At 38.1% G+C, this 21,455-nt stretch overlaps 1 protein-coding gene across 2 annotated transcripts in view; it reads right to left on the bottom strand.

Moving 5' to 3' along the window:
• Positions 1 to 21,455, bottom strand: part of UBE2O (ubiquitin conjugating enzyme E2 O) — a 76,324-nt gene that overhangs the window by 36,922 nt on the left and 17,947 nt on the right. For both annotated transcript variants that reach the window (XM_081938857.1, XM_081938858.1), the window contains exons 2-4: positions 6,076 to 6,135; positions 3,378 to 3,488; positions 398 to 495 (exon numbers count right to left, since the gene is read on the bottom strand). In XM_081938857.1, coding sequence (XP_081794983.1) covers positions 398 to 495; positions 3,378 to 3,488; positions 6,076 to 6,135 — 269 coding nt within the window. The remainder of the gene's footprint in view (positions 1 to 397; positions 496 to 3,377; positions 3,489 to 6,075; positions 6,136 to 21,455) is intronic.

The raw sequence follows: 21,455 nt of genomic DNA on the forward strand, positions 1-21,455 counted from the left end.
TATTAACTGGACTGCTGAGGGTTGTAGGAGAGCATGATTCAGTTAGGCAAATATCAAAAGTTTGTTTTTGAAATTTTAGCTTCCTACTTAACAAGTTGCTTCAACAGTTCTTATATGCTTATTGTACAACTCAGATCCCCCCCCCAGTTTCCCATTACAATATAAAAGCTTGCTAAAACTGACATTAGTTAGCCACATAAGCCAGCTAAGAAACCTTTTGTAGGTAAGAGAGATAGAAGAGTTAACATTAAAAATTGTAATGTTAGAAAAGCAAGAACCAAGCAATCACCCCAAATAATTGGCATCTGAGGAACAAGAGTACAACTCACAAATCAGTGTTATGAGACTAATTCAAAAACAGCTAATGACATGCTTCTTAGCAAAGCAACAGAAATACCTTGCGCCATTGGAGAGCTTCAGAATGATTTGGTTCTTTAAATCATACACCTTTCCTAGCCACCAGTCATAGGCTATGCAGTCACCATACATAAAGGGCTGGAGGGGAAGGAGAGAGTTAGAATGCCTGATTTCACAGTTTATCTTATCAGAGGTAGAAATTATATTGATTTAATTAAGTTCATATAATTGTAATAGGATATACTAAATCAAAGTAGGAACTACTTTGCAAGAGCAAATGACCATGATCAATTGAACATCTTCTAGATGATTAAAAGGATTTTCCCTCCTTTATAAAATCCAGATATACATAAATGTGTTAATGTTTGTATTTTATGACCAACACTATAGTGGAGCTGAACAAATAAACACAGAATAGAAATTATGATAGAAACAAATATAAAACAGAAACTTGAAATCAGGAGACTGTCACTTCTAGTCCTGTCTGTCTCAGGCACAAAAGCTGGTTGGGTGACCTTGAACCAGTCACTTTCTCAACCCAGCCCACCTCACAGGATTGTTGCTGTTGTTGTGGGGAATATAGGAGAAAGGAGTATTATGTACAGTGGGGCAAAAAAGTATTTAGTCAGCCACCAATTGTGCAAGTTCTTCCACTTAAAAAGATGACAGAGGCCTGTAATTGGCATCGTAGATAGACGTCAACTATGAGAGACAAAATGTAAAAAAAAACCCCAAACAATCACATTGGCTGATTTGGAAAGAATTTATTTGCAAATTATGGTGGAAAATAAGTATTTGGTCAATATCAAAAGTTCCTCTCAATACTGTGTTATATATCCTTTGTTGGCAATGACAGAGGTCAAACGTTTACTGTAAGTCTTCACAAGGTTGGCACACACTGTTGCTGGTATGTTGGCCCATTCCTCCATGCAGATCTCCTCTAGAGCAGTGATGTTTTGGGGCTGTCGCTGGGCAACACGGACTTTCAACTCCCTCCAAAGGTTTTCTACGGGGTTGAGATCTGGAGACTGGCTAGGCCACTCCAGGACCTTGAAATGCTTCTTACGAAGCCACTCCTTCGTTGCCCGGGCGGTATGTTTGGGATCATTGTCATGTTGAAAGACCCAGCCACGTTTCATCTTCAATGCCCTTGCTGATGGAAGGAGGTTTGCACTCAAAATCTCATGATACATGGCCCCATTCATTCTGTCCTGTACACGGATCAATCGTCCTGGTCCCTTTGCAGAGAAACAGCCCCAAAGCATGATGTTGCCACCCCCATGCTTCACAGTAGGTATGGTGTTCTTTGGATGCAACTCAGCATTCTCTCTCCTCCAAACATGACGAGTTGTGTTTCTACCAAACAGTTGTATTTTGGTTTCATCTGACCATATGACATTCTCCCAATCCTCTTCTGGATCATCCAAATGCTCTCTAGCAAACTTCAGACAGGCCCGGACATGTACTGGCTTAAGCAGGGGGACACGTCTGGCACTGCAGGATCTGAGTCTCTGGTGGCGTAGTGTGTTACTGATGGTAGCCTTTGTTACGTTGGTCCCAGCTTTTTGCAGGTCATTCACTAGGTCCCCCCGTGTGGTCCTTGGATTTTTGCTCACCGTTCTTGTGATCATTTTGACCCCACGGGGTGAGATCTTGCATGGAGCCCCAGATCGAGGGAGATTATCAGTCGTCTTGTATGTCTTCCATTTTCTAATTACTGCTCCCACAGTTGATTTGTTCACACCAAGCTGTTTGCCTATTGCAGATTCAGTCTTCCCAGCCTGGTGCAGGTCTACAATTTTGTTTCTGGTGTCCTTCGACAGCTCTTTGGTCTTCACCATAGTGGAGTTTGGAGTGTGACTGTTTGAGGTTGTGGACAGGTGTCTTTTATACTGATAACAAGTTCAAACAGGTGCCATTGATACAGGTAATGAGTGCAGGACAGAGGAGCCTCTTAAAGAAGAAGGTACAGGTCTGTGAGAGCCAGAAATCTTGCTTGTTTGTAGGTGACCAAATACTTATTTTCCACCATAATTTGCAAATAAATTCTTTCCAAATCAGCCAATGTGATTGGGATTTTTTTTTACATTTTGTCTCTCATAGTTGAGGTCTACCTATGATGCCAATTACAGGCCTCTCTCATCTTTTTAAGTGGGAGAACTTGCACAATTGGCGGCTGACTATACTTTTTTGCCCCACTGTATGTATGCTGTCTTGTGTTACTTATAAAGTAATAAAAGCAAGATTAAAAAATCTGAAAAAAGAAATAGCTGGAAACAGTCTGGAGAATTAAAGTGGTTCAAGAAAGGACATAATGTTTTGTATGACAATAAATTGAGAGGTAGCTTCCTCAGCCCTATAAGATCTGTGTGACACCCAGTGTGCTGTGGTGCTTATGACATCTTTTATAATACTGTATTTTAAATGATGCTTAACATGGCTAAGAAAAGCTTCAACAATTGTTAGTCAGTTTTTACTTCCCAAAATGATTTCTAAAACCTTCATATGGGAAGATTTTTTATATTAAAATATTTACAGTGTTAAGTCAATATAATTCCAGTACAGAGGAGACAAACTATTTGATATAACTCTCAGTGTACTAGACAAGAATGCATTTCTTGTTGTCTCTAAAGCTTCAAAGTACTCAGAACACAGGAAACATTTACAGAAATTATATCTCTACAGGGTGCTAAGTTTTACATGTAAGTTACTTTTCTTCCCCAAATAATCATTTTCTCTCAAAGTCCTAGAAAAGAAGGATTCTTTTTAATTTCTTCAACATTTTTAGAAATTGTTTGAATATGGTCATAAGTAACAAACCATCTATTCATAGGCCTTAGAAAACTACCTTAGAGGCAGATTCATGTGGAATCCCAAATCATGTAAGATGCATTACTCTCTCTAGATCAAATGTGAGCTGTAGTAATTGATATTGCTTATTTTTCTTGATTTAAGGTCATATTTGTTAAGTGAGAAGAGTTCTTGCTGTGTTAGGCTAAATAGTTTTAAAGCATTCTCACCCAGATATTCTGAAGATCTTTACTGTTAACAGGATACAGGATACAGTTGGTTCCAACCAGTTTAACTGCACACTCTATATTGACATCAACAACTGTCCCACACTGGCTGTCCTGGAAAGAAAAACAAGTATTTCTTTAAACTTCAACATGGTTTCAATATTTGCAGAACCCAAGAATCCTTGAAGTTTCACCCACTGCTTACCCAGAAAGAAAGTCAAGATCCATGAAATACAACCTAAGTCAAGATCCATGAAATACAACAAGATGAATATAGAGCTTTAATGTTTTCGCCCCACCCCTATTTATTGGGCAAACATACCCTACTGCATCAAGTCTTTTCTTGTTTCTATATGCATCACTGTTACCTGAAGTGTGGAACTCTTACATCAGATAAACTATTTCTCAGACTAGGTAGCATCTGCCTGCTATCCAAGATGTCAGAATAAGGAGGATAGCCTTTATATACAAGTCAATTCAGATTATTGTCAAAAGAATTCCACAGAAAACCAGTATTTCTTAAACACTGTTTTATGCATTCAAGTGTCAATGATTATAGAGCTTGCATTCTTTGAACATTTAGAAAAGTGCCAAAAATCTTTTCGTAGAACAAATATCAGTAAATAGTACTGTCATGTAGCCTAAATTGTGGGTGTCCTTTTTTCTCTCCTTCTAGTTATTCAGATTTAAGGCATTATTTAATTAGATATTCAATAACCAAGAGGATGAAATATTATTTTTGATACCCCTTGTGCCTATATATTACTTGTTCACCGAGAAAGTAGATACAAATCTAGACACATCATTATCTTTTTATAATCTGGCAATTGCTAGAATGATTTATTTATTAATGAGTGGCATCTACTTAAAAATGAAGCCAATAGCTGACTTGCAGAATTATTCCCAAACTTCAAAATTTATTAAAGGACACACTTATACTGAAGAGATCTGTCAATATGAAATAAGTGAATTACTTCAGGGAAGATAAGGCTGTTAATGGCTCTAGTCACGATGACCAAACATTGCCTAAAATATCAGCAGGATACCGCCTCTTAGTATCAGTTGCTAAGGAATACAAGATGATATTATACAGGCAATCCCCGGGTTACGAGCATTCCCTTATCAAGCGTTCAAAGTTACATGATAAGCACCCCCTAGCATTTATGAACAAGTCCCAAAACTACGAATCTTGCAGCACCACCGCAGTTGTTCACCCTTAAGATCAACCGCAGAGGCTCTGCAACATTTGTCCTGAACGTTGCTGGTCGAAATGGAGCTTCTGAGGGGAGGATCTGCCCCTCAGAAGCTCTATTTCGGCCTGCAATGTGCCGGGTGAGGCCTATGCAGGCCTAAATGGAACTGCAGAGGGGCGCGTGAGGCTGAGAATTGAGAGGAGACTGCTTGCTAGATCTTTGCATGGTAAGTGACCTGGCGTGGTAGGTTGGGGGGGGGAAGCAACTGTGTGGAGCATGAAATATTTCAGTGGGTCACGGAGGCCTTAGGTGGTCTTAGGCAGGTGGCCTGTTCCATCATTATGCCCCCCTGGCCTTTCCCACCCTGAAATACCTCGTGTGCACTTAACAAGCCTCACATTCGATTAGCCAATGTGTGACTGAAAGGAGGGAGGATTCAGTTCCAAGGTATGAGATTCACTCCCATGAATCCTCGGGTTACGAATGGAATGGGCAGGTTCCATTACATTCGTAACTCGAGGACTACTTGTATTACAGTTTGTTTTATCTGTGGGCTTCTCCTCTTTTGGATAATACCTGCATACGTTTCTCTTCCTAAAAAGAAACATTAATCCGAAAGGGATTTCCAAGCGGAGACAAAACCCTTTACCATCAAGTGTAACTTTTAAGATTCTGAACATGATATCCATGCACAGTAGTATGTCAAATAGAAATGCTAAGGGCTAAAGACTGCATACTGATTACAATTGTAATGTATAGTGTGAGGTTTCTCCTTACAATGCAGGTGTATAAGAATAGTGATTAAGGACTCAAGATTTCTTAAAATATATATTCCACTATATTCCTTTTCCAATTGTTCAATGAGAAAATTCTTCTTAATTCTCAAATCAAATGATCATTGAAAGCAGCTGATGATTTATACCAGTGGTCCCCAACCTTTTGGGTGCCAAGGACCTGTTCTGTGGAGGGCAATTTGTTTTGTGGATTGGGTATGTGTGTGCGATTTCGCATGATGTCTGGATTCCGTACATGGAGCTTTGCTCATTTGTGTGGCCTGGTTGCTGCCGGTGTGCGGCCCAGGCATTGATTTACATTTGCTTGACTGCTTGATTTCATGCTACTTTTTCACTAAGGAAAAATGTTTACTGATTCCTGAAAAATGGCTAATAATATACAATGGCTTTTTACTTGTACCTGAAATAATATTTATTCCAATCTGAATAACTGCAAACTGTTCCCTGCAGGAATCAGTATCCTAACCAGAGATTCATCTGTGAACAGTAATTTGCTTCAGTGCTGATATTACTGGTCTTATGCATCCTTTCTTCTATCCCATGCTATCATGCTTATCGTTGAGCACTATTTGCACATGAGTATTTAAAACACCATTACTTCTATGTAGATAAATGATCTGGGCCTTGTAAAATACATATATTGCAGTTAAATTTAATAGTAGCAACACATGAGATATTGCTTTGTCTCTTTGTCCTCTACATAGCAACACTTACACGTGAGCCCATATGCCTGACGACATCTCGAGGCACCACTGATCTGTCTTCGAGCTTCAACTAGGGTTGAGAAAAAGAGAAGATAGTATGAATTGTAAGCATATTTTACTACATGAACAGCCAGTACTGTATCAATTATAATTTGTATAATTTAATTACACACACACACTCACACCCCTTCAAAATTGTATCACTGTGTATAAGAGCAATCAATACATAATGAAATTTGTAATCATACAATACAATTTTTGCATCTCTCCTGTGGGTCATATACTTGGGAATCCCACAACAAAATACATTATTCTAGTTGATTTGTAATTTGTCATTCCTCAAAGCAACTCAGGCTTTCCCTGATAGATTCTTGGAATATCTTCCATTCCTATACTTAAGACAACCTAACCTGCTTATTATCAGAATCAGACTTACACAACACGTGCTGAAACTGTTCTTTCATCACTAGCCTGAATATCACCATTAATATTGCATTATAATACCATATAATCAAGATACTGGAAATGCCATCTATTCTGTACATATTCTGTGTTATTCTGATTAACGAAGGGATAGGCATTCCTACATCTGCAACAGCAATGCTGCATAAAAGAATGCAGTCACATACCAGCAATATTGGGCAGTGATAATGAAATAGGGACTTTTGCATATTAACATTTGTATAGTTCCTTGACAAGATACATCATAATGCCTCTTGTTTCTGGGTGGTTTCTGGAACAATGCTATCTCTCCATAAATATTAAAATATAAATGGCAAAACATTTCCAGAATGCAAAAAATGGTAAAGACAAGTACTTACATTATTAATAACTCATCGTACTAGAAAATAGCTATGAGGCATAGTTTACAAATGTCATCTATTTATACCCAGTAACTTCTACTGTATATGATTCCCAGTATTGTGTTTGTATAAAGATTCATCATCAAATAAAGCAACTGTAATTGCATTAAAACGCTTTTTAAACAGCTATCTTCCCCACAAATTTGCATTCTTTGAAAATCAGTGTTATGACACAATTTTAAATTCTGCTTTCACATACTCTAATAAATACATTCAGGGATGTGAATTGTTGATTTACCTTCCAAACTTGATCACTGCTGCACACAAGCAATTTTCCCCCACTATGCTAATTTCTGGTCTCTACTTTGGTCACTTTTGCTTCTCGTCTCATACTTTCACTTCACTAAAAATCTATATTTTACTCTCGCAGAACAATACTTATCTGCAACCACCAGTGCAAAGGTCAACAATTGTTTAGTGTGAGAGAAATAGAACTATTTTTATTACATTACACATGTGCTTCACAGTTTAACCGTCCCCAAATGGATTATTTGCAGGAAAACAGAGCTCTTTTTGTGAAGCTACTATGTATTAAAATTATCTTGCTTCTCTTTCCAAGTACAATCAAAATGCCTCATATAAAATAAATAATTCTGATGCAGTGTTTCCAAAGAATCTCCAAAATAATTCTGGTATAGCAAATTCTGTTAATAATCTGATGAAAGTGTGACAATAAAGTGGCCAAATATGGCTTTTTGGATAATTGTTACATTATGCTCAAGCTGCAACTGAAAATGCTCTGACAGGAAAAATGATTTTTAAACATGCTTGTAGAAGCAAACTACCTTTGAGGTGTACAATCATAAAACTCTAAAAACTTTAGCTGCATCCCTTAATTCCTTCCCAAAATTGATATCAAATTATTTTGGCTCATCCACTTCTTTCTCTCTGCACCACTTGTTGGAATGCTGTACACCTCTCTCCCTACTAAATTTTAAATTACAGGAAGACCTGAAGAACCTAGACAATATTTCATCACATTGCTATGTCATGAAGTCTTCTAACTTGGAACTTGAGGGGTCTGATCCAACAAATTGTCAGCTTCAGTAACCCACAATTAATCAACCACTTGAGGCTGACTCAACAGATAATCAGCAGGAGCAGGTGTGGAAGAAATCAAGGGACAATAGGCCAGGGCCTGATCAGACAACCAGCTGCAGAATATACCAGCACAGAGATGTCCAAACTTTTTGCAAGGAGGGCCAGGTTTGGTGAGGTGAAAATGTGTGGGGCCGACCATTCAGCCTGACATTCTTTGAACCATTAACATTAAAGGCAAACGAACTATTTTATTAAAGACTAAACAAATAACTCCGGTGGGGAGAAGAGGCTGCGGGCTGCTCGAAATTTGAAAACGGGCCGCAATTGGCCCCCTGGCCGGACTTTGGACATGCCTGTACTAGCAGATTTGGAGAACCAAATATAGAGAATCCACTTAACTCTTTAAGAAGAAAAGATGTCAGGGCATGCAATGGAGCCAAGTGATGCCCCTTCAGTTGGAAGCTACCATATTTTTTGGAGTATAAGACACACCAAGATTTTTGAAGTGTTAAATTAAAAAAAAAGGGTTTTGCACTCTGCAGACCTTGTGAAAAATGGGGCATACAGAGAGTTTGAGAGGCCTGCAAAGTGCTCCTGGGGGCTGGAATAAGCAAAAATGAGCAAAAAAATGACCCGTTTTTCATGAAAACAGGCCCGTTTTTGCCAAAAAAGGGGGCATACATAGCCTTTAGAAGGCTTGTAGTGCTCCTGGGGACTGCGGTGCCAAAAATGAGCAAAACATGGCCTGTTTTCCACTCATTTTTGCCCTCTTCAGCCCCCAGGAGCACTTTGTAGGCCTCGCAAACTCTCTGCAACTCAAATTTTGCAAAGAGGGTGGGGTTTTGGCAGGCCAAAAATGCTGTATTCAGTGTATAAGATGCACCCAGATTTTCACCCTCTTTTCTGAGGGAAAAAGGTGTGTCTTATACTCCGAAAAATATGGTACTCATCAAGCTCTGAGCTGCATTTCTGTATGGATTGCTTCCTGTTCTGCTCCTTGACCTGGCCTTTCAATTCAGGCTGGCTGACTAAGCTCCTTGTTGTTTGTTAGGCTCTCTGCTGCTTTTTCCTTTGAGCTTGTGCTTTGTTTGTTAACTATAGCTTCACTCTGGACTGAACTTCAAACTGCCAGTGTTGCGCCCAACAATCAGGCAAGGATGAGCAAATGGGTTTTATCAAAACCAGACACACATCAGATAATATTTCACTAGTAGATTTGATTGATTTGAATACAAATGAAGGGTAATTCAATTGCTAAATATAGAAAAAGTCTTTGATAAAAATTTACTGAAAAGACATGTATATTACCTTAGCAAAATATAGATTTCCTAGAGGATTTATAAATTGGGACTGGATTCTCTATGTAATCCCCATTTCCCAAGTGAAAGTTAATGGTGCTTTTTCATCTCACTTTATAAAGATACTAGACACGGATGTCCACTTCTCCCTTTAATCTTTGTTCATAACCTTGCACTATCATACAAGATCATAATATCCACAAATTTTAACTAATTTATTTTAATATATTAATAAAATAAATTAGTTAAAATTTGTGGATATTATGATCTTGTATGATAGTGCAAGGTTATGAACAAAGATTAAAGGGAGAAGTGGACATCCGTGTCATTATATGCTAATGATGTTCTATTTATCTCTGGACCTCATACTTTTAATTCTGGCTTTCATGCATCTGATTAACACCTTTGGACAAATTCCAGAGTGCCCCATTATAACTGGTTGCTTGGGATTGATGCCTATGGGTAAAGACTTGCTTATTTATACAGTATATTAAGTGTCTCCCTTTATTTATTTATCAGTACAAATATAACACAGTATATTAAGTGATATATACATTTTCATATATACATTCACTCTATGGATAGATAGATGACAGATATTTATTTCAGTCTGTAACCACCTCCATAAAGAGAAACTGAATGAGTCACAGAGTAGGCAGATCTAGTAAGTGATATACAAGGCTCCCTTTGCTAACAATGTGAGAAGACACAGCTTGGTCACCCTGTTTGACATTATTTTTTTAACTCATCTTCTGCCATTGTTTTAATAACATTTAACAATGTCAGATAATTTCAAGGTCAGTTTATCACTCACTGGATCATAAAAAAAATACGGAAGGCCGATGATTGTACTTAGTCAAACCTAGTTGATCCAGAAAGGCAAACAGGGGGTTAAATGGAACACCCAAAGCTTTAGGAGAAAATAGAAAATGAAAATAAATACTACCAAATTAGAATTAGGACTCTGTAAAAAGACTTCCATATTACAGATTTACTATATTGGCATATCAATACAGATACCAGGACTCAAAAGAGAGTTTTTACTTTATCGGTATGCCACTCCTCTAAGGGTGTACTGTACATACCATATTTTTCAGAGTAAAAGATGCTCCAAAGTATAAGACGCACCTAGCCTTTGGGGAGGAAAACAAGGGGGGGAAAATCTGCTAATGCCTCCCAGCAATTTGCCTCCTTGCAACAAACAGCAAACAGTAGAGACAATATACAGTTTGTAGTGTTGCATTTCAGACCATACTTGTACAGATGCTGTTAAAATTGATGTGCTTTCTGGAAGTATAGTTATTCTCTGCTATTTAAAAGAAGATACAATAGCACTGGGCCTTTGCAGATCAAGCATTTTTTTAAAAAAGCTTCTTCATTTTGTTAAGCTGTCTAGAACAATAATAAAGCAGTCTTTAAAAAATAAGTCTAATAATTTGAATATTCTATAGGCATTTATAGTTATTGACTTACCTTCTTGCAGCAAACAGCCTGATTAGTACAAGAAAAAAAAATCTGCTTCTGCCTCCCAGCAATTTGCCTCATGGAGCAAACAGCAAGTTTCGCCTCCCGATCATCAGCTGTTTCAGGCTGCAGGGATTGCTATAGCCTATTGCAGCCTCCACAAGCCCCATTTTCCTCATTTGCTGCAAGGAGGTAAATTGCTGGGAGGTGGGGGACAATGGGTGGTGGGGCTACATTCATTGTATAAAACACACCCAAAATTTCACCCTCTTTTAGGGGGGAAAAGGTGTGTCTTATACTCCGCAAAATACGTTAAGTGTTTTATATGAAGTAAAATAAGAAGCTATAAAAATTATACAACAAAGGCAAATAGCTGTCCTGAAGATTCTTTAATGCTTCATCTCTGCACACTGTTGATGTTGTTAAGTTATACCTCCTCCTACTTTCATTCCAGACCAGTTCTATTCTCAAATTCAGCTAGAAACTAGACTGAAACAGATTTAACAATGCATGTCATTTAAAAATAATTCAGCAGCTAAGACTACTTGAGCATTTCCTTATTTACAACATGAGTATAATTACACACCAAATAAAAGTATTTTTTAAGAGATAATGTCAGTGCTGCCTTCAGTACAGCAGGCACATTCCTCTGCATTAAAAAAATCATTCATAATCTCCTAGCTCCTTTAGGTTTCTCTTGGACAACGTCCGAGACAATAGTCTAAAACAAGATGGATAGGCTGCATCTCTCCAAGCAACTCTTCCATATTTTCAGGCTGTAACAACTGACAATGAATCTAAATGAAAAGGAAGCTGCTAGGATTCTTAGACAGAGGCAATATGTAGACTACATTCAATTCAGTGTCCAAGTCAGACTGGGAGTGAGTAATGGGCAATTGAGGGCTACAAAGAGCTCATTATTATTCATCTGGGACTCTGGTTTAATGAATCCCTCAACACTGAATGCTTCAGAGCAGGGGTAGATTCTGGCCAGCTTTACTGCTGGTTTGCTCGTGGGTGCACTGCGAGTGCATGCACATTTCAATTAAAATTGAATGCACAGAACTCAAAAACAAGATGGCGAGGATGACAACCATGGAACCAGTTCGGGGGCGTGGCAGGCCTGGGTTGCTGCTGGTTCCAGCACTATTGGTTCAGCCGAACCAGGCCGAACCGGTAGAAACCCACCACTGTTTCAGAGGCACATTGAGAATTTCTGTGTTGGATTTGTATGTATTTTTATTTGGAGATTTTTGGGGGGAGGGGGGATCCTTTGGCATTATTACAAAAACATATACCGCAGAAGCAAAATAAAGAGACAAGTACCATTTCTTATCCTGTAATGATGATATCATTTTACTATCATCCCACTATTTTCACTGCATGGAAATGATAAAGTAATTCAACTGTGGTCTGTTGGAAAATATGTCTATGACATCTAGTTATGTATAGTATTTCACAGATTAGCATCAATGTATCTGTGACAAAATCTTATTTAAGAATACTGCTCATCAACATTCTAAGTTTTATAAATTATTATTCAGTAAGCAGCCTAAATGAGGTTGCATGTCAAGGTTGCCATGGAAACTATTTCCACAGTAAAAAATATCAGACAAGCAATGATCCATTGAACAAGAGTGTTCTTCCATAACAAGAACTAGTAGCTATATTACTAGCTCTCAAGATTGCTCTTCCAATATTTCATAACACTTTCTTACTGTTCCTCAGTTGAACACAAAAAAAACCATCTATTTAGTGTCTAATATTGTCAAATTATAGTTTAAAGTTAATTTACAGAAACACGGTCCTAAGTCAGTAAAAACCAGATGCTAACCTTTGAGAATCACTGGTATTGCAAACTAGCCCTAAAAAACAAACAATTACTATATGTTATGAAGCAAACCACTACATAATTCAAAAAAGTGACATCCTTTTATAGTACATAGATAAGAGGCAGTAGTGATTGCTATTTCAATTTGTTTGCCAAAAAACCTGATATAATTTCATATTTATTTGCAGAGTGGCTTTTCCATAAGGAGATAATTCAGTAATATATTGATCATGCTCACCACTAGAATAAAAGAGTATTTCTCATACCTATGGTTTTTAATTTTAAATAGCGCCAAGTTCTGCCAACTAAGAAAATGAATATAAAACAAAACAGGCTTTCTCCCTTCTGGGAAATTTAAACTACAAAAATAGCAACACTAGCACTAGATGGCACTGTTATCTATCAGGAAATTTTTCACAGGATTCTGCATCTGACTGACATTCCTGGAGCTGAGACAAATTGAAGTAACGACATGCTTTCATTAAATGTAACAGAGCAGTAAAAACTGAACAAGAATGTAGGGTGGATGGAAACATAGGAATGTGTTCTACCATCTTTTCCCTTGTAATAGGCTACCTTGTAAGGAAGGGTGGGGTGAGGAAAGTAATACACTATAGAGAGAGGTTCAGTACACAGGTGAAATGAACAGTATTTGCCATTGCAATCCTAATGAAGAAAGCTCACAGGGGTTATTGATCTTTCTATTCTGAGGTATTTTAAGACAGGAATGGTATAAAACTACACTGATTAACAGAAAATTTGACACTGAGAAACAGTAGATTTACTTAAGTTGTCCATAAATGTCTTGTAAGAGCCCTTGTGCAAGTATCCAATTCTAAGGAAATGTTAAACAAAGAACAGTTAGATTTCCAAAAGTCTTTGAAAACTTGGCTTTTATCCCAGTCTGGCTGCAGAGCCTCTGTTAATTTTTTTTTGGTATGGCTTGTTCGTTTCATTTAAATGTGTATGATTCTTTTTAAATTATTATATTGTCTTCACCATTTAAAGTGTAAGCTGCCCAGAGTAATTTGAAGTTGGGTTCCCTCTAAATTTAATACGCAAGTAAATGTCACAATAATTCATTTTTGGCAGCAAACAATGTGTACACACACACACACCGATTATCTAGACCCACGCCAGTCCGGCTTCCGACCCGGGCACAGCACAGAGACAGCCTTGGTCGCGTTGGTTGATGATCTCTGGAGGGCCAGAGATAGGGGTTGTTCCTCTATCCTGGTCCTATTAGACCTCTCGGCGGCTTTTGATACCATCGACCATGGTATCCTATTGCGCCGGTTGGAGGGGATGGGAGTCGGAGGCACCGTTTTGCGGTGGTTTGGCTCCTACCTCTCCGACCGGAAGCAATGTGTGTTGACAGGGGGGCAGAGGTCGACCCTGAGGCCACTCACTTGTGGGGTGCCACAGGGGTCGGTCCTCTCGCCTCTCCTGTTCAACGCATATGTGAAGCCGCTGGGTGAGATCATCCGTGGTTTTGGGGTTGAGTACCACCTGTACGCTGATGACACTCAGCTGTACATTTCAACCCCAAACCACCCCAACGAGGCTGTCGAAGTGATGTCCCGGTGTTTGGAAGCCGTCGGGGTCTGGATGGGGGACAACAGACTCAAACTCAACCCCTCCAAGACCGAGTGGCTGTGGCTACCGGCACCTCGGTTCAGCCAGCTGACACCATCGCTGGCCATAGGGGGTGAACAACTGTCCCCTGTGGAACGGGCGCGCAATTTGGGCATCCTCCTTGATGCCCGGCTGTCAATGGAGGACCATGTGGCAGCCGTGGCAAGGGGGGCGTTCCACCAGGTCCGCCTGGTGCGCCAATTGCGCCCCCTACTGGACCGGAGTGCCCTGCGCACGGTCACTCATGCGCTGGTGACGTCTCGCCTGGACTACTGCAATGCCCTCTACATGGGGCTTCCCTTGGGACGCATCCGGAGACTGCAGCTAGTTCAGAACGCAGCCGCGCGGGTCATCATGGGAAGTACACGATACTCCCACGTAACACCCCTCCTGCACTGGCTGCCTGTGGCCTTTCGGGTGCGTTTCAAGGTATTGATTACCATCTTTAAAGCGCTCCATGGCATAGGACCTAGTTATCTGCAGGATCGCATCCTACCACACACGTCCCTACGACCAATCCGCTCACACAGGGAGGGACTCCTCCTGGTGCCGTCCGCTAGGCAATGCCAGCGGGCGACACCGAGGAGTAGGTCCTTCTCTGTGATGGGCCCAACCCTCTGGAATGACCTCCCCCCCGACATCAGAACCACCACCGACATCAGAACCACTCCTTCCGTCAAAAGTTAAAGACTCACCTGTTTCAATCAGCTGGCCTGGCACTCTCTTAGTTTTGCCTCCCGGGGATATATTTTAATTGGGTTTGGGTATTTTAATTGGGGATGTTTTTTAGGGTTTCCATAGTATATTTATTTCTTGTACAGTCTTATCTCCTCCATCTAAATGCTTAGTATTTAATTGTTTTATATTATTGTATTTTATCTGCATTTTATCTGACTGTACACCGCCCCGAGTCCCTTTCTGGGAGAGGGGGCGGTTTAGAAATCCAAAGAAATAAATAAAATAAATAAATAAATAACACACACACACACGCCATTGGATTAAAGGTAGTCCTCATTTAGCAACCACAATTGGGACTGCTTCTAATAGTTTTCCTAAAAGCAAGGGAATTGGGTCTGAGAATGGAAATGCTTGCAGGTAGGTTTACGTAACCATCTCCTTAATTTTTATCAACTAACCAAAAAATGAGTGAGAAGAGAGACTAAGTATTCATTTAGTAAAATACCTGTTTTGAATATTTGTTTATGACAGAGAAAGGAGGAGCCAATACTGATGCGTTCCATGTTGGATTTAACTTTAAATATTCTTGTGGAATTAGATATTTCCCAGGAACGTTAACACTTTTTTGTAGAATTGACTTGATTCTCAGCATGTAAATCTAGAAGTGTGCTTGATATGAATTATTTGTGACAAATGACTGAGAGAATTAGTGAAGGATGCAAACAGTAATTAAACATTTTGAATTTGGGACATACCATTATTTGTTAATCTCAAGACTGGATGTTGGGAAGAATGAAAATAAAAGAAAATGAAGGTTATAAAAAGAACTAGAGCAGGTCTGCCAAACTCCCGGACCATGGGCTGGATGCATCAAGTGCTGGCCACGCCCAAGCCCAGTTTAGCGAAGGGAGAAAAAGTCTCCATACGTCATGTGATGCCAACATGACACCGTGAATTTGACCACCCCTGAACTAGAGTGACAACACAATAACTGAAAAAAGCGAACATACAATTCCTGTATTAACATGTATTAGGAAATAGATTAATTTGCCTCAGAATGAAATAAAAGTTAACATAAAAGGTAGAAAAGTATTTAAAAATGTGTGTAGTTATGCTATGAGAAAATGGAAATGGATGGTGGATGAAAGAGTGAGAGAAGCTATGGAAAAAATGAATGTAAGTGAATAAGTGGCAAAAAAATGAATGGGAGAGGGATACTATATAAGGTAGACATAGAGGAATATAATTACAAAAATGTAATCAAAGAGAACAAGTAATGGTTAGGATTAAAAGCCGCAGAAAAAATGCAGTGTTATTTTGACAGTATAATTTTGGAAATAGATTAAAAGGGGGTAAGTAAATACAGAATCTCCACCAAAGTGGGCAGAAGTTAAAAATAAAAGTGATGAAGTTATTTGGGGTGGAACTGAAATAAGGGAGGGCTAAAAGGAGTAATTTACAGATTTGTATGGAAAAGACAGTGATGACTCACTATATGTCAATGAGATTAATATTATAGATATCCAATTTAATGTCCAGCTCTGAAGAGGACATTTTCTCTGAAATCAAGCCAATGCCATGAATTCACTTTCCCTGATAAATAGCAGAGTCATTCCTATAGTTCAGACTGCAGAAGAGTATGAAAGTTACTGAACAATCTCAGCTTCATTTTTTGTTCCGTGAAAACATTTCAATTCCCTCCATCTTGCAGTGATGGTTGAACTATAGTTAAAATATGGTGGCAGATGTTTTATAAAGAAATAATGCATAACCAGAGGAAACTGTACAGCTACAAAAGTGTATGCAGTACATTGAGTGTATCAATTCAGCAGCCAAAATGCTTTATATTCTGAAGATGTATTTCACCAGCTGGAACTGGCGGAGGGTGGAGAATGACACTCAATATTACTCTGCTCATCTCTTTTACACAGCGCAGTTACTAGTATTCATATCAAAGAGCATCAAGTAAAAAATATATATGAAACATCAGAAAATAAAAGTAAATGCATATAGAGCTTTTAATGAAATCATATGAAAAACAAATCTATTTTCAAGAAAATGCCCACAATACCCAAATAAAATAATTGCTTGAGGCAGCAAAAATAGAATTTCACATCAGAGCTTTCCTTCCCTTTTAGTATTTCTACTTCAGCCTTTCCCAAACTATATATCATCCAAAACCCTGGATTTTAAATTTTATTTATTGCATTTGTATACTGCCAAGTCTGTCAGCAAAAATCCAGAAACAATCAAAATCTTGAGTACTGATCATCAACAATAAAATGTCTATGGTATTAAATTGTTATATTAAAGCATAATCATATAACATTGTCATCATCATCCTTACTAACTGAAAAACTGAATTATAATTCTGAATGTTGGTAGTAGCTAGGCATTTCCCAGAAATTCCCAGCCAGGCTGATCATTGCCAAAAATTCTAGATGTTGGAAGTCCAAATGTCTAGAAGGCATCAAATTATAAAATACTATTATATAGCACAAACAAAGGTATCATGTGGAAATAGCCTTTAAACTAATATGGTGGATAGAGTCACAGCCACAGTTTCACCAATACTGAACTGTATCCACTCGAAACATAGCAATTACTTCATCTATCTGAGATATTAGTACAGGTAATCCTTGAGTTACAACTATTCATTTAGTGACTCTTTAAAGTTACAACGTCAACTAAAAAGGTGATTTATGAGCAGTCCTTGCCCTTATAACTGTCACAGCATCCCCACAGTCACTTGATCAAAGTTTGGGTGTTTGACAACTGACATATATTTATGTTGGTTGCAGCATCCTAAGGTTATATGATCATTATTTGTGATGACTTTCCCAGATGGCTTCCAATAAACAAAGTCAATTGGGAAAACTGGATTCGCTTAACAACTGTATGAGTCACCTAACTGCAATGATTCATTTAACAATCATGGCAAAAAAGGTCATAAAATCAGATTCACTTAACAACCTCCTTGTTTAGTAATGGAAATTCTGATCTCAATTGTAGTCCTATGTTGAGGACTACCTGTACTTCTCTTTTCTATTTAGTCATTTATTCTAACTTGCTCTATATGCAGTATTTAATTTTTTTTACATACCATATTTTTGGAGTATAAGATGAACCTTTTTTCCTCAAAAAAGAAGCTGAAAATCTGGGTGTGTCTTATAGATCAAATACAGCATTTTTTGCCTCCCTAAACCCCGCCCCTTCACCAAAATGGCTGTGCATACCCTTATGGAGGCTTTCAGAGAGCTCCTGGGGGCTGGGGAGGGCAGAAATGAGCAAAAAACAAGCTGTTTTTTGCCCGCCCCCAGCCCCCAGGAGCACTCTATAAGCTTCCATAAGGCTATGCATGCAATTTGTTTTTGGGAAAAATGGGCCATTTTTTTGCTCATTTTTGTTCCCCCACCCCCCAGGAGCACTCTGCAAGCTCCCCCCCAGGCTATTCATGCCTTTTTTTTTAAAAAGGGGCCCGTTTTCGTGAAAAACAAGCCATTTTGGGGAGGTTTGCAGAGTGCAAATTTTTTTTCCCTTTTGGAAAGCTCTTTAGCTGATTGATGAGAATTACATTGATCAAGTGCTGTGCCAGTAGAAACAAAGTCTTAGGTGCTGCAGATTGTCAGCGATTTCCTTCTCCAGCACATGGATAAATACACCTGGAAACTCTCTCTCTCTCTCCCTTTATCTACCTACCTACCTAACTACTCACTCTCTCTCTCTCTCTCTCTCTCTCTCACTCTCTCTCTCTCTCTCCCTACCTATCTACTGTATTTCTCTCTCTTTCTCTCCCTCTATCTACCTACCTATTTTTTTAAAAAAATTGCCTCTTCAAAACCTTGGTGCGTCTTTTACTCCAGTGCGTCTTATACTCCGAAAAATATGGTATGTGCATAATGAACTTAAATTCCAAAGATTTCAATGCTGGGAGAATTTTTTTTTTACATTTTGGAAGTATTATAAGCCCAATATTATGTTTGACAAAACCACATGGCTGTAACAAGGGGGGCGGGGAGAAACCCTGGCAATGAAAGCAAATTCATACAGTAAAAGAAATCTATATAGGTTTAGGTTATATCTCTGCATAGCCACATGTTCAGTTTTACGTACTTTTAAGTATTATCCAAAAAACAGGCATCCTAGTATTAGGAAAAGAACAGCTTAGTTACAAACCACCCAGTTACTGAAGCCAACACTGTCACACATCTGAATATCATTTTCCTCCCCAAATTAATGAACACAGCTTGGAAAACAACCCAGACCCACTCTAGCAAATCTTCTGCTGTTTCTCCAAAGAGCTGATTACTTATTACATTAAATATACACATATTATACTTGATGTTTGACAATTGTCTCTCCATTAGGATATGGATGCTTGCTGTAAAATATTCTTGCTGTACAATATCAGATGTCAGTAATGGGCAACACCACTTTTCCAGACTGGATCAAGAATCTGTTGCACCTTAGAATCAATATTCCAGGCCAAATTGATTGATTAGGTCATTGAGCTGCCACAATGTTCTGAAACTTATACAAAATGGCCATGCATGATAAACAATATTCCAGAAACTGCTAGATTTGATCAAAGTTTAGACATTAAATAGATTTTAACTGCATCACTGCTTGTAAATTTAGCTATAAATATTCCTTTTCAATCACAGTTCTTTTCCACATTTGGCTATTAGGAATCTTGATCAAGAAAAATGTACTTAGATATGCAACTAAAAAACCCTGTTAAGATCGCCTAGTAATAGACCAACATTTCTTTAAGAAGGCTAAAATAAAAGAAATAAAATAAAATGCATAAAATAAAAAACCCCACCACAAAAAAGTAGACTTTCAGTAATTCTCTCAATTGGTATATTTAGATTTCAGCATAAGATCTGAAAAACAAAAGATTAAAATAGAAGTCATAGCATAAAAATGCATTTCTGTTTATGTCTAACTGATGATATTCAACGGTGTATCATTATTCCAGAGCTGTAATTTTGTGTAAGAGTTAAATGGTTGTCTGGAGGCTGTAAGGATATGTATGGAGTGAAACAAACTGAGATAGATCCCTAGCTAATCTGTTAATCCAGAAACACTGGTAGTGGTTGCAGAAGGGGGTCATACTCCTCCCAAAGAGCTCAATATGACATAGGACTCATAACTTCTTGAACGTAAGAGGGAGATCGGAGATAAGTAGCTTCAACTAATGTATCCCACTGGATACAATGCATGGCCCTATTTGGACAGAGAAATGTTGACAATAGTTATTCATATCTTCATTACAAGATGCTGTAATGGGACTGCCTTTGAAGGTAAAATGTGGTGGGCATCTTCATATTAAGGAAGCCAATTATAGTAGAGTGATACCTATCTTATGGCTCCTGCACTGGTTTGTTAATGTAATGTCATATTGATTGTAATTATCTCTTTACTTGCATACTGTTCCAAATAGGTATTGCAAATAAATAAAAGTAAGTCCCAATGGAATTTAATCAGGTTTACTCCCAAATAAATAGCTAACCATTATTTTCTGAGAAATGGCTGCAGCTGATCTGAGAGCAGAATTATTTTACCATAGCAATTTTTCCACGTACATATGTACATCTCCCCCCCCCCCCCTATTTTAAGATGGAAGTGTCTCTGTAAAATATCTCCAGAGGTCCACTGTTCTTAACAGGGATACATTATATTCCAAGAAGTTCCTAATGGAAGAGAATTTCTCATCCTTTATATATTACTGTAGATTAAATTTCAAAGCAGGGATGTAGTTAAAATCTACAAATTTTAACAGCATTAGCCAAGATGATTAATGCTAACGATGTTGAGATATATTTTTGGTGAGCTTTTTAAAGCTGTGTTTTCAGATGATAGTATGTTCCATCAGAACAGTGAATGTTAACTGCTTTTTTCAAAACTGTTTCATTTGAATCGTTTTAGATTCTGTCTCTTCCCAAACTCCAATAGCAATCTATCACAAATAGAAGTTATCCAATACTTCTGAGGTTGGAATTTAAAGAATTCCTAACCATCACAGGCAATAGATGAAGAAGACTCCCTAAAAAAGACAAACTTTTAGAAAAAATGGCAGTTGTTGGATGAAGTATGCATGGTATGAGAAGCCAGGAAACAGAATCCCCACCCCCCTTCCAGGAATTACGACATTGTCTACAAACAGCCTCTGAGGTTTCCCTATATTAACATATTGGAAATACAGGACAATAATTCCATGTTTATAGGTTGTGGCAGGATAGACATATGGATAATAAATAACTAAATTAAGTCATTAATTTTTTTTTTAAAAAAACTGAGTTGTATTGTTATATATGTATGTAGGTAGGTAGGTGTGATATAAACAAAAAAAACCTATTTCTTTTGTTTTCATAGAGTTATTTTTATTATGAAGTTATTTTTGCATTTTAGAGGAGTTTTTGTTTTTGTGGATGCCCATTCAATTTCTTCCCTTTTCTCATTTAATTGTATTAAAAAAAAATTTAAATCAAATTTTGGTCACGGAATTTTCTTTCTTGATGTTTTGAATCCTGCTTCTTAAGACAATAAACACAGCAGGGATAATCAATTTTGTTGC

This window comes from Natrix helvetica, assembly GCF_964273705.1.
Source record: "Natrix helvetica genome assembly, chromosome: 1".
Taxonomy (NCBI): domain Eukaryota; kingdom Metazoa; phylum Chordata; class Lepidosauria; order Squamata; family Natricidae; genus Natrix; species Natrix helvetica.